The 17,640-nt window shown below is 40.9% G+C and overlaps 1 protein-coding gene across 3 annotated transcripts in view; it reads right to left on the bottom strand.

Moving 5' to 3' along the window:
* The window catches only part of tenm1 (teneurin transmembrane protein 1), a 165,843-nt gene that overhangs the window by 93,793 nt on the left and 54,410 nt on the right, over positions 1-17,640 (bottom strand). For 2 of the 3 annotated variants that reach the window (XM_056383289.1, XM_056383290.1), the window contains one exon: positions 12,260-12,498. In XM_056383289.1, the coding sequence (XP_056239264.1) occupies positions 12,260-12,498 (239 nt within the window). Of the gene's footprint in view, positions 1-4,083; positions 5,055-12,259; positions 12,499-17,640 lie in introns of those variants that run through there. The other variant, XM_056383291.1, reaches the window with a different exon arrangement.

The following is a 17,640-nucleotide window of genomic DNA, read 5'->3' as shown; positions in this document are numbered from 1 at the left end:
TTGACTGGTATAAACCTCGGGACTCATCATTGGTGTGACCTTGCTAAACTGGGATGGGAAGTCCTGTTCGGATAAAGGGATAAAATGACGGAAAGAGGGATAAAGGAAGAGCGGAGGTGGTGACACACTTCCCATGTCTTGAATGATGAGATTTGCTGTATATCCTGGTGTTTATTTACCAGTAAAACTCGCCGTCACTGTCATCTAGTTAGTCACGGTAGCGTCGGTACACCAAGTCCAACAGATCACAGCTTTCTGCTTCACGCATTTCTCTGTTGTTCTTTCATTTCTAATCACGCCCCCTCTCTCTCTCTCTGTCAGAGTCCCCCACTCTCTCTGTCTATCTCCCACTCACCGTCTTGCGGATCTGGCCCCTCTCTGAAAGCTGAGTCATGTTACAACAGACAGAATAGTGTTAAATGAGCAGGGGATCGGCGCCATGTTAGAGTCCCCTCCGGCAGCCACCATCTACCACCACTGAGAGCTAAAACACTGCAGACAAACAGCGACTCACAACTGCCGCTCACAGTCACATACAGCTCAATCCCTGCGTGCTTGTGTGTGTTGGTGCATGGGTGCGTGACCGCGTACGTGTGTGTGTGTGTGTATGCGAGTGTCATAGAGAGAATGGGAAAGAAAAAACGGCGCACGTGTGAGTTACAGTGTGTGCCCGCGTGCATGTGTGTGAGCATGTTTTTGCCCGGTGAAATATTGGAGCTATTGAGGCTATTTTATTGCAGCCTCTCTGACCTTCTGAAGACATTTTACCAAAGGGCTCTCTCACCATTCAGAGCTTTCTGACCAGAGACTGTCTCGCCATTTAAAGCAATTTTACCAAAGGCTTCTGTAGCTGTTAGGGCAGTTTTAGCAAAGGCCAGCGGGTTTCTTTGAGTTGCATTAGATGACCAAAATAGAGGACTGAAAACAAAGAGAAACTGGACCAATCAATACAGACCCCAATGAGGCATGAAGCAGCTGGCTGAAAAGAAGCTGGGGTGAGGAGCACACACACACACACATACACACTTATACACACACTCGATCGCAAGTCAGGCATGCACCTTCACATACACATCCACACACATTTGGACTCAGATACAAGAATATGTGGGGCTCATTTTCTTTGCCGATTTGCACCAGAAATAATACTAAGATTTTGTGAAGGAGCAGAGCATTTTCAACCGATTTTCACCTTGAATTTCTTTTCCCATGCTCCAAGGCCCTCAACACCAGAGTTTACAGTAAACAAGCCCAGAAAATGCTCCTATAAATAGAAAGTGTAGAGAAAAATCATGAGAAAAACCCAAATGTGCTGCTTGTTGAGAGCCAGAGTCATTCTAAGTTTGTAAACCAAAAAAAAAAAAAAAAGTAATTAAACAATAAATGGTTAAAAGACAGAATACAAATGGGAATTTTTAAAAATAAAACCCGTATATTTTTATTACTGACTTTGAAAAATATAATAAATGTAATAGCTGCAATAAACATTAATAGATCAGCTGATTTTCTTTTTGTTTTGAAAAAATAATGAGCCCTTAACATACACATACATACACACACAGCCTTAAACACAGACATACGCACAAATTGAGACACACATAATGACTTAAATGTGAAAACCCTCTCAGTGTGAGCTACAATTATGCAACAGATTAAAAACATCTGTTGAGACAAAGACATTAAAGCGAATAAACGACGCAGAACACGGCAGCCTTGCTCTACTGTGATTGAGTCACGGTGTGTGACAGTGTTTTTGTGTCCAGCTGAACTGTGCTGAGCAAGAACACCGCTAATAGAAAAGGGTTCTGGTTCCCAGGCCCGACTGGAAACAAGTTGTAGTGGCCATTCTTACCCCACTCAGCATTGCTGAGTAGATAATTGGTTGCCGGTTGCCCTCCTTGACAGAGCAGCACAACGAAGACGATCACAGCTGATCCCAGACAATCAGGCGACCACCTGTTCAAAAACTTCCCTTTGGGAGAAGGTAACATTTCATTAGGAGCCGGCCGACTGAGCGCTTCAACGGCTTCATCCAGACAGCCGTCACCGGACTCAGCCGACCCTATGACTTCACCTGTACACAGTCTCTGGCCTCCTGCCCACCACCTGCTATCAGAACAGACTGCAATCCCCACTCCTCTGACTCCTCACTCTACTGAGGCTATTATAACTATACAATGTAAAAATCCACTAATGAATGCACTGCAATCCACACAGCATCATCATAGACACCCATATTCATCACTACCCAGGGCTGGCTCTTTGTATTCCTCAATTTGTCTGCACTTTGTGCTCTATACCACCTACCTATAGCTTTGGGAACTGATGTGACTCAGTGTTCAAAACGTTTTAGAGCATTTTTATCCCACTCAGTGCAACTACCTCAAAGAGCAGTACAATATGCTGTGCAATGGCCTGCAGATTGTGCTGTCTGATTGCATATGGGGCACAGTTCAGGGTGAATAAAAGCAGCAGATCTTCAGCAGACTGAATCAGCATATTTGAGCTTTATTTCCAATTTGAACTTGGACTATCTTTTTTATTTTGGGCATGTCTTTGCTTCCACGTAGATTTGTTCAATATCCTTGCCTCTTTGTCCTTCCCATTGGTACATTGGAATTTTAGGCCCAGGAATTTTTCGCTCCTGTCTTTTTGTTGAGGTATTTCCTTAATTACTTTGCACACAGTAACTGAATTGGAGACATACTAGTGTTTTTCACATTTTTGCCTTTATAACTGATGTGTTTCATGACAAGTTAAATATTTTCAATAGTATTCAGATTAAATGGCTTTCACCAAATCAAGCTGTAATGTTCGTAATACTTATAATTATCAGTCCTGATTGGGTGTTGGTAGGAGGGATCGGCCTCAGCTAAAGCTGTACCTCACTGGTAACAGTATTTTTCATGTTTTCTCAGCTCTGTACCAAAGAAAGTTTCTTTGTTCAGATTTGCTGTGTTTGCTAGTGATGAGAGATGAGAGCCTGGAGCAGTGATGCTGAAGAAGGATGGATTATTACTAGCCTGAGACCAATGTAGGTCATCTTCTCTTATGCCTGACAAAAGTTCCATCATGCACCTCAGTCCAATATGTCCACCGGAGGTTGTGCTGGCTCGAAATACTATTGTCTGTTCACCTGAATAAGGAGGCTGGTTGCTGTGACATTACTTTGAATCTTTCTTTCTTTTTTTTTTCTTTTTTTTTTCCAACAGTGTTGTCAACAAGAAAAACAACTCAATCAGATACAGGATGCATAGTGTCTATGTACAAGACAATTCCCTTATAGCGCTTGTTGAATAATTCTGGTAATGGGTTAGTAATGGTATGGTAAGTTTTTTTCACATCTTACATTTACTCTAAAGTGGACGTACCATTTTTAATATATACTTAATATACACTTTTTCTAAAAGTCTATACTGCTCAGCCTACATCTGCCCTCAACTCCACACTCCTCTCGCCTTCAGTGTTCACAACTTTGTCACTCGATTTGGCAACTTTCCAGAGCCCTTTAGCACTTTTGTATCAATAACGAGCCTTAGCAACAAATGTAGCAACTTTTTGAGCAGGCATCAGCTACTTTCTCCAGCTATACTTTCATCAGCTGCAGCTTTCCAGCTCATATAACAGCTGCTGGTTATGCAAGACAAGCCTGGTTCAATCAACCGACCGGTATATGTCTGAAACATAAATGAGCTGCATTTGTGGGAACCACTGTGATGAATCACCAAGCACTGGGACACAGTGGTTCCCCTCCATCACCAACACTGTAGTCTAAAACTTCTAGTGCTTTCTTAGCTATTCATTACAATTAATTAAAAGCTAATTGTTTATTTTGTTTTTCCACTATTCTGCCTATAAAAACAGAACAAAAGAGATTTACACACTCAACAAAACACATAAGACTGTTAACTATCATAAAGCAGACTTAAATATGATAAAATGTAGCAAGCAACCCGCCTTTCCTCTGACGGAAATATGGTTCTTGCTCCTTTTCTTTCTCTCCTGTTGTTCCCTGCTAACTTTAATTTTAATGAAGGCTAACCGAAACCGAAAGTACGCACGGTTAGTTTGATCAAGCCAAACCTTGTTGCAGCGGAGGACGAAATCATTTCCATCCTATGAAGGTGATCCAGGGAGAAACAGGGCAGCCATTTTTTTCCCTTTCTTTTCTTTTCTTTTCTTTTCTGTTTTTTTTTTTTTTTTTTTTGTTGTTGTTGTTGTTGTTTTTGTTTTTTGTTGGGGGGTTGGGGTGGTATGGCTTCTAAAGGTCACACACGCCGCTCAACGGTGTGTTAAAACAGCCGTACAACCGCCCCCCAGCCCCACCGGCGGAGGCTAGACGTGGCGTGCCACCCTGTGATACTCGTTCATCCACGCTCGCTCCCCCTGAGAAACGAATTTTTTTCCACAGGGAAAAAGCTGTTTTGTGCATCCCGGCTCCCGTAGCAGCTTGACTTCCCTATCATTACCGCTCCCTGTCTCTGTCGCTGTATTTAAGGTGTGTACAATGGACGAGGGGACATTACTTGTTCAGGTTGAGAAATGTAAAGAGCTATACGACCCACAAAGACGATGGCAATTGCGTGGGAAGCCATAGCTCTGGAGATCGCCTTTACAGATGAGAATCAAGTTCAAGTAGCGGGTGTCCACTCCACACTCAAATTTAAGTTCCGCTGTCCCGACCTGTGTACGGTCCTGATGGCGCGCTGCACTGCCAGTTTCTATAGGTGAGCAGCAAATGATGCACATCACATAAGGTGCTGCAGCAGCGGTGCTTTTTCAGCTTAAGTCACCCTGTTAACTATTTATATTTGAAGTGATATTATTTATTTAATACACGAATTACTTGTACACTTTAGAGCAAACAAAACTATTACACATAGAGCTTCAGCTGCAATTTTGGGGCAGTTCATTGTTATAAAGAGAAGCGTTCACTGCTGTTACTCTACTGCATCCACTGAGATTTGCACAAATTTTAAATTACTTTGCTTACACTTTTCAAGTCTTTTAAAAAAATTAACATGTTAAATCTTATCATTCATTTTTTCCCCCCTATCCTTACAACTTGGTTAATGATGAATGCCATGATTTATAATTCATCACTGTCAATAGCCAATAGGTGCTCTCTGCTTGGCTCACATCAGCACAGCAACAGTGACAGCAGGCATGGGAACATGGGAACAACAGTGTTTCCAGCCTAACCTCCTCTGTTACTGTCAGGATGTGATAGCAGCAGCTGAAGGAGTGAAAAATGGTTACGTTTCCAAGAGTGTTACGTCTGCACCGTCTGTGGTCACACATTTTTACTCTCATGAAAATGATGCAACAGCAGTCTTTAGACTATTTGATATTAATTGCTGAATGATGCTACACTTGTTGCTGCATTTCGCTTCAGCTGTTCAGTTTTTTCCTTTCTGTCTGCATGTTGTAGTTCATTGTCTACGAGCCCTGAATTAGACAAGGCTTAATGTGTTCCTTGTGTAATTGGTTCAGCCTTCCTGTTCCTTTCCTCCAGCATACGAGGGTCTAAAAAAAACAAAAAAAAAAACCCCAACAACAAACAAGCCAATATTGATGCTCCAAGCTCTCCACAGATCCTTGCAGTCTGAACACCAGCACTAAACATTCATGACTTATGACATATTGTTGTTCAATGTGAAGGTCCTCTTGGTGTAATATATGGTATGCATAATGTGGCCCCTCAGCTCCCAGTTGTAATTTTTCGACTTGGTTGCCGGGCTGGTCAACAACACAGAATAAACACAAGCACTTAATTCATGATAAACTGTGATCAGCTCGGCGCTTTCAGACAGACAGAGCCTGCTAGGACATTTAGAGGAGAAATCCAGATCAAGAGGGAGCGACTTACTGAAAGAACTCTTATTTAATTCAAGCGGCTTGAATTAAATAAGCTAACTAGGGTTGCAACATGAGCATTATTCTAATAATTGACTGATTGCTCTGTAGATTTTTTTTTTGTGATTAATAAATCCCAAGGTGACATCTTCAAATTGCTTGTTTTGCCTAACCAACAGTCCACAACTCAAAGTTGTTCAGGGATATAAAAGAGACACTGATCTGAAATTAGCATCTGAAAGCAGAAAATTCCAAATTTTTGCTTGATAAATTACTCACTTGATTAGTTGATCAGAATTGTTGTCAATTAATTTTGTTACAACTTCAGTTAATTAACAAATCATTTTGGCCCCGCTGTAGGCTACACATGCATAAACATTCGAGGTGAAGCAATTAAGTATATTAATTGATTAATGAGTTGACACAAAATAAATACAACTCCATTGATAACTGATCAATCGCTTGTGTAATTCTTCAAGTAAAATTGCTAAATATTTGCTGGTTCAAGCTTCCAAAATGGGTGTGTTGTTTTGTCTAATATTCTTCTATGTTTGGAAAAACAAGACATTTGAAGGCATCACTTTAGGGCTACGGGAGACCAAAAAGAGAAAACAATCTGCTGATCTATTGATAATTGAAGTAATTGTTAATTGTAGCGCTAATAAAGACACAGAAGCACTTTTTTTTTTCCACTCGAGTTCAGTTGGAGACTGAACAGAGCTTGACCCCCATGATTAATGGCTATCCTTTAAAGCAGATGCTTTGAATTGCCATCAAACTGTGAAAGTAGATTTACTGAAAGAAAAAGCGTGAAAGTAATGAACTTAAAGCCGCTAACGAGTCATTTGGCTCTTTATGGAACCACCAGGGCCCCTGAAGCCTCACGTACCGCACAACAGAGCTATAAAGAAGGTCTTGGCTTAAAATGTGCACTGTCTGTGTCTCTGTGTGTGTACAAGTGACTGAAATGTGATTTGGAGGTGATTATTTGATTGCAGGGTGCTGCTGACTTGCTCATTTCACTTGCATCAGAAGCTTCTCCCTGTTGCCATAGAGATGATTATCTTTCATAACTGACACATCCCACCCTCTTCTCATATTCAATTCAGCAACTGAGAATTGTAACTGTTTAAAACAGCAAGACATTCATTAATGCAGAAAATACCCTAATTAGCTTTTTTTTTTTGACAGCATGATAGAGCAATAGTCGGTGGGTTTTACGGAGGCAGAACTTAAATGAGGTTTAAAATAGAAAATGGGTTACTTGCAGTGTTGTCAGCAGCAATATTCTTTAAGATTACAGATGCAATCTTAATCTGTCCTCTATCTCTCCTTAAATGCCCCGTTTGCTATCATAATGCCTGCTCCTCATATCTGATGGCCGTGTTGTGCTTAATAACAAGCTACGACTGCAGGAGGGAGGGGTACGTTGGGAGATAAACAAATTAACAAAGCTATTCACAGCCCCTGCAACACCAGGGGGTATGGGAGGAGGCGAGAGAGGGCAGTAAAGAAAGAGAGGAGGACTGTCTTAGCTAATCACAACAGGGGGCATCCGCTGCAATCATTTAGGCGCAGCATTATCTCTGCAATCATGCATCGTCCCATTGTTGTGCTAATTGGAAACCTTAATTTGAGACATAATATTATTGCCTCATTATTCGCTGGGTTATTTTTCCCCAAATTAATAAACAAGTCCCATAACTTGAACAAAGAGCGTTCAGGACTGGCAGTAATTTGAGGTGGGTACTACGAGCTGCTTCCAAACGGTCAATAACAGAGGATTTGCTCCAAATCATCAGTGTCAGATGTGTTTAGTGAATTATGAAGAGCTATATCAAGTGTTCGAAGAGCTCACTGTTGCAACACTGGTCACCCTGTGCCTCAACTTAGCATTTTGAGATCAGTTACCAGCTCTGTTACATGCTGAACCGTGGAAGACTGCGGCAAGCAGTGCAAAGTTTGGCTGAGCATCACGAGAAAAGATGAAGATTCAGCCAAATGTAACAGCTGCGTTAAGATGATTTTCACCAAGGGGAGGGGGCGTCTCCAACATTCTGAAATGTTTGGCTCCAGCTTGGCACGACTGTAAAGGAATATGTCATTTTTTTTTTTTTAAATGTTGCAAACGTCTTGATTCAGTCAGCAGTATCTGCAGTATGAAACCGACAGACAATACACACTATATTTACCAGTGATGCAGTATAATGACGTGTTAGGACAATTGATGCAACAACTTGGATGTAGGTCTGTTTTCATTATCTGCTAATCTATCTAGAAATTGTCTTTTTATAACCCATTAACATTCAGTCTATAAAATGGCAGAAAATTGTAAAAAAAAAAAAAAAAAAGAAGCAGCCATTACAGTTTCTTTAGCCTGTGGGATATCTCTGAGCAGAACACAAGACCTGCCACCCCTGAGGTGTGATGCAGTCCAGGCAAACCCCAAAGATTCACCCGCCCCCCTTTGAAAGCCAAGGCCTAGGACCTTTCCCACAGCTGTAAATGAGTTGTGAGGCCAATTGCAGCTCGGACTTGGTACCAAATCGGGCCTGGTGTTTACATCCAACGACAATCAAAGACGTTTTTGGAGGAAGCAGAGATAAGACCGGATTAACAAGCAGCTACTAATGGTCGAGGGGAACCACACTGGACATTTCACAGGCCCCTCCAGCACCAGGGGCTGCTGCCCTGCTTTGACCGTTGGGTAACCTCTAGAAATGTCGGTCATGCGTTTCATGAAAACACATACAGAATAAATATCAAGATGAGATCAAAGAAAAAAAAGAAATGGACTCCGACATGAGTTTTGGATTGACAGGGAGAGGATAGAACTGCCACACTCGAATGTTGAACACATAACCTCTTCACAGCTACACACCCCCCCCAGATATCTCAAAGCCCCCCTTCTTCTGATGGCCTCTCCTCTACTCCAGAGACTCTTTCAAGAAAACATGTAATTATGTGCCATGATTTTATTACTTTTAGAGATATGCTGTCATTTATAGTTGAATTCTGCAGGTTGTTTATCTATTACACGTATTAATATTTCCATAACCATTAGAAATGAGCATCAGAGCGGCAGATCTTTATTCATTTGTGATTATGGTTACTTGAGTGTGAGCGAGCTGCCCACAGATTGTCCAGGCGTCTCTTTTGATTCTCTGTCCGCTAATCTCAACTTTAACAGAATCTTCACCTCCACACCTTCTTCCCCACTCCGGCCGCCGCCACGCTCAGTCAGCAGTTACACAGACACGCAACCAGCATAGCTTCTTCTCTCCTGCCCGGGTGAATCCAAAAGTTAAAACTGGCTTCTCTATCCAAACTTGATTCTTAAGTTTCTGCTTTTACCAGTAAAAGTTTGCACTATTTTTGTTTATTCCCCTGCTGCATATTTCCTTTAATCTACTCCTTCACTGTAGCATCACTGTGTGTGTAGTTTGTTGTGCCGTTGTTGTGTCAGTCTTTGTAAGCAATGTGTAGTAATAAATGTTTTTAAGTATAGTTTTCTGTAACTTACTTTCAGTCACTTTACGTATCCGACTCCTGTGTTTCTTGTTCTATCAAGTTATTTCTTTCTTCTTTCTTATTTTGTGCATGATTGACACTCCTGACTGATCACCAAGCGAAACAGTTATTAGTTTTATTGTGCTGACGCTGAAATTATATCGCTAGTTGAATAATTAAAATGGTTCTGCATGATAATTCAGATTAATGCCATATTTCCCCAAATTGAGCTAATTTTCCCTACATAATGAAATCAAATAGTTTTTTTTGTGTGTATAACCAGAACTCCAAAAGCTGGAGATATTATAACAAAGAAAATCAAATCCTCACAGACACTGGCACAATGTTTGAAAATTTGAAAACTGGCTTAAATGATTAGTAAACTGTCAAAATAGTTTCTGTTTTAAGTCAGCATGTGGTTACACATGAATAAAAGAAAATAATAAAAAAAATTGTTTTCCTTACTGAGGAACATTTTCAATGTGTATAAAATAATAAAAATATGTACAATATAACAACCGCCTACCAAAGTAGAATAGAATAATAAATAGGAGCTGATTATATCTGGAATAAAGTAAAATTCATTATCATATTTTGAAAAAGGAATAAATTAATTTTGTTTTGTATTGCATTATTTATGATAATAAGAATGAATCTTCAATAAGAACCTGATTTAATGAGAGGCGGACTCAAAATCAATACGTACAGAAAAAGTCAGCATGGCTTTTATTTGATGAAGATGAAAAAGCAAGGGAGTGGGTTTTTTTTTTGTCTCTCCTCCTGTCAGTGGCTTTTAATTAATTCATTAAAATTACTGAATCATTATGTAATGAGAGAACCTAATCATCTGGTGGCCTGTGTCTCAACCTCTCCCCCCAGACAAAGACATTAAGTCCATGACCACTTTAATCTTGCTATTTGAATATCTTTGATTTACAGGCGAACATATCATCTATGCTTACATCCCATACATCTTGGTGCAGTTGCCATGGTAATGTCAACATGAAGATCAATCATTACCAAGCAGGAGTGGAGCATGACACCAATTAAAAGGTGATGTCGTCTCCAAGTCATCACTCACACTCCTCACTAATGCACTAATTACCGGGGCTGGGACATTAATGGAATAGCATGGTTCAGCCTAGGGATTAATCTGCATGGATTCGCCAGTGCGCGTGCATGTGTGTGTGTGTGTGTGTGTGTGTGTGTGTGTGAGAGTGTGTGTGTGTGTGTGTGTGTGTGTGTGTGTGTGAGACGTCTGTCTTTGACGTGTGTGTGTTCGTGGATGTATGCGTGGGTGTGTGTGTGTGTGTGATTAATGCGAACCCCCGCTTGCTCCGGCGTGACCTTGAGCACCACCACAGGAGGGAAATGAACTGGCTGGGTGGAGGGTTGGGTTATCTGCACTAGGGGCGGTGGAGGGGAGACGATGCGCTGGGGTGGAGGGCCGGGCCAAGGTTGAGGATGAACAGGGAATTGGTGCAATTGGAGGGGATCGATGAATAAATTTACTATTTGACTTTGACAAACTGCGTTGATGATCTTCCGGACTGCAGGACAACTCCCGAAACTTTCTCGATTTTAAAGATCCAAATTATTTCTAAGTTAGTATCAGTCATAAAAGCTGGAGTTCATCTGCATTCATGAGTGGCTCAGAAATATGGTGCTTACTCAAGCAATGCTGCAATATAAAATACTCCATTACAAGTAAAATCCTGCAGTGAAAATGTCACTTAAGTAAAAGTATTTAAGTATTATTAGCAAGACAGATTTAAAAGTATGAAAAGTAAAAGAACTCCTAATGAAAGAAAAACACCTCTGCAAGTGTAATGAACTACTCCATATACAGCTGGGCAGTTTAATCTGTAACAGTGCATCGTATTCATTCTATGTGCTATATATAAAACCCTGGCAACTGAAGCTGTCACATAGGAATAAGTACAATAAAGTGCAATATTTCCCTCTGAACTTTGGTGTTGTAGACGTTTATCAGCTTTAGTTTAGCTTATGTTTATTTGCAAAAGAAGAAGACAAAACCAAAGCAATTTATAAATAATCACTGTTGAAATTCGTAGAGGTGTGATAAAAACAAAATAAAAAGAGAGTAAGTAATAAGGCCTCACCTTTAAACAAATTAAAAATTAAATAAATTATTTAAAAAAAACAAGATAAACAAATATAAAATGTAAACATAAAAAAAAGCACAATTAAGTCATAAACCAAGACAAAGCAGGCCGGATTAATATAATAAGAACAAAGTGGCAGAAGAGTAATAAGGTGAATGTATGAGCTTGTGTAGCTCTCAATGTGTGTGTGTGTGTGAGTGTGTGTGTGTGTGTGTGTGTGTGTGTGTGAGTGAGAGAGAGAGAGAGAAAAAACAGTGCATGAGTTAGTAGCACTTTTTGGATGTGTGTGTCATCACAGAATAATTACCAGTTGCTGTGCTTTGGTCTAGAACAGCTAATTTAAATTTTCGAATACCCCACAGAGGGTCACATTTGAAAAACATTACCTGCTGCTTTTAAAGCCCACTCCTTTAAAGTAAGGGTGTAAAATTTTCAGCAGTCCTGATTTTATCCCTATTGATTTCCTTCTTCTTTTTTTTCTTTTCTTTTCTTTTTTTTTGGTTAGTTTTTTTTTCACCCCTTGATGCCTGCAACATTCTGTATGTGTATAAAAATTGCTGTTAGACTTTGTTTGTGTATTCTTTATTGATTCCGTTTTGAATTAATTAGGCAGTCTCTTGACAAGCTTCCCAATTTCCTTGCTCCTCTAGCAATCTGTTTTGAAAATGTTCATTCCTTGAATAAAATCTGAACAAACAAAGCAGAAACTTCTTGAGCTGTCACACATGACAACCCTGCACTGTTGGCTGATGTGCTCTGTAACTCACCGATGACGTATGTGAGCAGCAGGGCCAGGGTGAGGGTGAGGAGGGACGCGGACAGGGCCGTGCACTTCCAGTTGCAGCAGCGGTGAGGCTTGTTGAAGGTAAACAGTGGTCTGGTCACGCTGCTGCGAGGGAGGGGCCGCGGTGGAGGGGAGTACACTGTCCCAGAGGTCAGAGGGTAACCCTGCCCTGCCCCTGACAGTAGAGCTGAAGAACCAGAGCCTTGCTTGAACAGGAAGTGTCTGTGGGACAAACACACACACACAGAAAAAAAAATCAATCTAACCTGAGCCCCATGCTACACCTGTCATCCGCGCGGCACAATGCAGATTACAGTGATAATGGTGGAAATTGTTAGTAACATTTGAAACAAAGAGAACTTGATTTGCCACAGAGGCAGACAACAGCAGGCTTCTGATTTCTAACTGGCAACCGTTGATTTTGTCGGCTGTAATGACAACCGTCACTGGCAGAGTTGATCACCTCTAACTAGCAAGCCAATTAAGCCGTCGTTAGCTTCAGGAGTTTGCTTAAAACACTGTCTCTGGCCGATTTTTTAATGCTTACAGTTGACTTGGTTCAAAAGGAGACTTATAAAAAGCGTTCTGAGGCTACATACTGTTCACAATATAGTACTCAAAGACTGCGGCTAATGGCTAAATGTGGCATCCTCACCCCTCAATTAATCGAATAGAAGGTGTAGAAATAAAGAAGAATGTTGCATTCTCTTGTAGTGTTGAGCTAATTAGTTCTACCAAGTAAAAGGAAAAATATAAAACTCTTATTTCCTTCCTGTTTGGAGAAGTCAGCTGTTTAGCTTACTTCTAGGCTAATGTACGTTTTCACTTTTGACATTAAAAGGGGAAAAGCAGTAAAGATGAGGATTAAACAGTGTGCTTGGCAAAATTTACAGTATCTCAAGTAACACTGACAGGGGTTGCTGGAGTGCAAACTTCCTTAAATTAAATGCAGAGAGATACAGAGCTGCTAATTACCCTAAACTCTGACATACTGAGCAGTGAGCTGTGGTGAACCTGTAACCTCACAATCATGTAGTTAATGGTGTACTGTACTCCTTGGCCTTGGGAGAAACGCTTGGTTATTGTAAGCTAGGTAGCCATACATGCTAACAGTCGCAGCTCACGTTAAAGCAGATAAAGACAGGTTTGGGCTTGTGTTTTAGGTTTAGGAAAAGTAATGAAAAAATGACACCGTGCTCTGAACTATTTAAACACACCATCACTTTCAACACAGCCCCCTGAACTTTGCTTGTGCTGCTTGTAATGAGGAGAAATCCAAAACTCGTCAGACCTGCCTGTTTACGGTTGAAAAGCTATGATTGGACGATCGCTGTTCTCGGGAGCTGTATAGAGGACGGTCAATTAATGGCTGTTTTTATCTTAGGAGCAGGAAGCCGTTTTCGCATTGTGTCCCACAAACTACTTGCCATCTGGGACCACTTCTTGTGTCTCTCTAAAGTAGATTATGGTGTGAAGATGGAAACAATCACAGTTACTATGCAGGCCTATCTAGGATAGTGGTTCAATTAGCTTTGCACAGCACAGACATCATCTTTTCTCAGGTATCTGGTATCTTATTCTGATTCTATTTATGCAAATCTGCACTCGGTGGAATTCAGTCTCACTCTAAAGTATGCCTGACTGAAACTCATTTAAATGGCCCCCAAGGTGGGAGATTTTAGAAGAGACCCCTTTTCCTGCTATTTTTTAAATGATGCTTACAGGCTGGCTCAGGATTCAGGTATCACACACATGACAGACTGTTCCACCTTGCAACTGCATGAAAGTCCTACTAAAGCCCACTTGTCTAGAAGTATGTAATTCAGTTAAAGCCTTAATATACCACATGTTTGGCCACATTTGTGTGCTTTTAATTTAAGTGCTCTCTCTAACTTGCAAGTAATGCATCATCAAAGATTAAGCCAGAAAGCTAATCAAGGAAGAAAAGTAGTTTAAGGAAGTCCCTAAGCACCATGATTCCACTTGCAATTTATATTCTGTTCCACCATAAATTCAGCGGGGTGAGCAGTATGTGACAAATGTAAAGCACAGACACTATTCACATTTAGCACACTATAACCAGTTAAACAATAGAAAACAGCCTCAAAATGCTCGCTACAAACTGCTCTGCAATATACCCACAACACACTACAGCTGATACAGTCATGCAATATTAAACCATAATCTCATATCCAGCCTAAGCCCTTCATCAGAGAGGAAGCCCAAATTTGACAAAAAAAAAAAAGGCACAGTGTCTGTCTGGTGCAACACTATGAGCAGCTACTGTAATGCAGAGCAGCACTCATATGAAGGAGAATGAAAAAGCCCTGGCAGCCAAGGATCAATGACTTACCTATTCCTTTTTTAACTCATCAAAGCGACTACTTAAGTTATACGACTGTATTAGTTAAACGAAGATGAGGTTCATTTTCATTATTAAAAAGAGCGCGTTAGATGGCAGATGATGATAGGAACCTAAACTGAAGGGCAATTAATCTAGGTAGCATTTCATCTATATTGTGTTTGGATAATGGAGGGCAAGGGTTGGAGGGTGTCATTTGAGGAAGCAGAAATATCGGGGCTAGGAAATTATGCAATTTGGGAAAGTGGATCTGGGCAGGCAATTATAAGCAGATCCAGCGCGTTCTGGCCACACTGACTTCCATCAAAAAATGAACAAAGGCTGCTGGTGTAGGGAAACAAAGCATGGGTATGCTGGAGAAAACATCAGAAGCGAAGAACAGGTATGACTCATTGTTTTTTCCCTTCAGTGTGTGTGTGTGTGTGTGTGTGTGTGTGTGTGTTTGTATTTTCCATAACAAAAAAATATCTTGAAGCTGCTGGAATTCTCTGACAGCAATGATTGCCCTAGGTTACTGTGTGCTCTCCGGGGGTTAATACCGGCTGTGAGTGTGATATGTCGGGGCAGACGTGCAGCTTGCCAGAGTGCTATTCTGTCCGTGCAGCGGCAGGTGTGAGGTCACAGGCTGCTGGTAGGATCGCGGTCTCTGAAGGACCCTCAGAGGACAGGCCATTAAAGTGGGGCCAGACAGCAGACTGACAGTGTCGCTGGACACCAGACTGCGCCCGCCTTACACTTCGTCCATTTGCCCTCATGCACGGCAAAAACACATCCATCTTCTGAAGTCATTTTATCTCATGTTCTGCCTTGAAGACAGATTGTGGTTAAAAGCAGGAGCAAAAATTCTACAAATGGTTTGAGAGTTTCAAGATTTTTTTTTTTGCTGGAAATGAGTTTGAGTATCATGATGCATGACAGAATGAAGCTGATCATAGCATTTGTGTCATGCAAATTACAGGAAAATGTGTGAAACAAGATGATTTGCATGGGAGATTTGAGAAATTATTAGCTGTTATCTTATTTCTATAGGACTTTTCAAACATAGAGGCAATTCAAAAGGGAATTTGTAACCAGAAATACAAAAATGAACAAAAATAAAATCAATTAATTTAGACAAAATGAAAACAGACAAAAATAGGACAAAAGGAACAGTTTCAGTGCAGAAAGAAAATCTCACGCCACTCACCGGGATTTTTTATTTAAAATTTTGCTTGTTTCAGACTCATTTATTTACTTAATTTGCAATATGATGGATAGTGTTTGTTACTGACATGTCTTTTTTTTAAATCTGTTTTCATTTCCTTCTTCACTTAAATTCCCTCTCTTTGGATTTTGACAGTCATCTTTACTCTGTTTCTGTGTTTCTCTCTTTTCGTGTGTGTCTAAAACGCGGCCCCGTGGCTGAGACAGATGACATCCATCCCTCTCTGTCTGTCTCCCCTCCTCTCTCCATCCACCCATCCAGCGTCTGCTGAAGGCTGTGAGTCAGATGGGGGACACAGGAGGCTGCACATGGAGCAAGCACACACCTAAGGGTCAATGGTAGTTCAACTCTGAAAGGCCAGAGATAAACTTAGGACAACCACACACACACACACACACACACACACACACACACACACACACACACACACACATGAAGATACATAGCTTGTCTCAGAGATGCCTGCACAAGACCAGCATACACAAAAGGATGTCAAATACAGGTGAGCATTTTCACATTTTTGAGGCCAGTACACAGGTCGAGTCCACAGTGATGCTTTTATTGCTCTGCTGAAAGTGCGTTATAGCAGAAGGGATCAGAATCCAGCTGAAGAAATTGCATTTGTCAACGCTTGTGCAACTCTATTCTTCTTGTGTGGCGCTTTTAAAAATTCTTCACTGTTCTTCCTGGCTCCCTGCCTTTGATCTTGCCAGACAATATCCAGGGGCGACGCCCAGGAAGCTCCGAATTCATATCAGAGGGCAGATTTCCCCGGAGACAGGAAGAAAATGAGAGTTCCCGCTCCGCAGGAGGTCGGAGTCTACGGCCCAGGGGCTGTCTCTACCTGGATATGTGTGAATGACTGTGTATGTGTGTGTGCGTGCTCGTGTGTGTGGAGACCTTCGTGCACAGGTACATACAGATTTATGGTATGACTGTTTAGGAGTTGCTTTCAGCGTGTAGCTGCACAGTGTATGATTCAAGTAGTCTCATCTGTTAGCGATAAGAGGAAGAGGAGAAGGCAGGGCACCAGTCAATTTATTACAGTCCCAACATTTGTTATGCCTCTTAACACACCCAGTGTGAGATCCAGTTAGATATATCGAATATCCATATCTGCATCCTTCCACTTACACAAGCTGCCCTCTCCAGAAACATAACGGATATGCAGCTGAATAGGAAATCTATGCACACTTCAAACAATCTTAATCTCAGCTGACGCAACGTCAATACATTTCAATACAGATTCATCAAATACGCATCAAGGAAAATGGAAGTGTACTTGACAACAAGAGATATCATCCATTTTATTTTGCCATCTTGAATAAGGTCATAGCATTACTTATAATTCTGTTGGCATGAGCCCCCGCATCAAGTTTGTAAATACTTGATAAATCTTTAATCTCACGCCTCAGATTGAGCTGATAGCAGCATCAGGGTAAGAGTAGGAAAATCTAAAATCATTATAGTATTAGTAAATCTGATAATATGGAAGAGAAGAGCAAGAGAGGAGGGTGCTTGAATATTAAATCCAACCCAAAATAGTTACGCAGTGAAGACTTTTTGTTTGCCCCCCCCCCCCCCCCCCCCACCTCAAAAGCCAAATAGGAAAGAGCCAATAATATCTGAATTATGTTATGAAGGGACACTATTCTATTGACTATGAATATGATTACATTTTATGGTTCAGAACTAATAGTGCACTATCAAATGAAACTTATTTGACTATAAAGTCCCAAATGCAAAAATGTATTACTACAAAAAGCCACCATCCAATATACAGAGCCACTGCGGAAAT

Source organism: Seriola aureovittata, chromosome 8 (assembly GCF_021018895.1).
Source record: "Seriola aureovittata isolate HTS-2021-v1 ecotype China chromosome 8, ASM2101889v1, whole genome shotgun sequence".
Lineage (NCBI taxonomy): Eukaryota > Metazoa > Chordata > Actinopteri > Carangiformes > Carangidae > Seriola > Seriola aureovittata.
The sequence above is the reverse complement of the archived record's forward strand: the minus strand, read 5'-3'. Positions and strand labels throughout refer to the sequence as shown.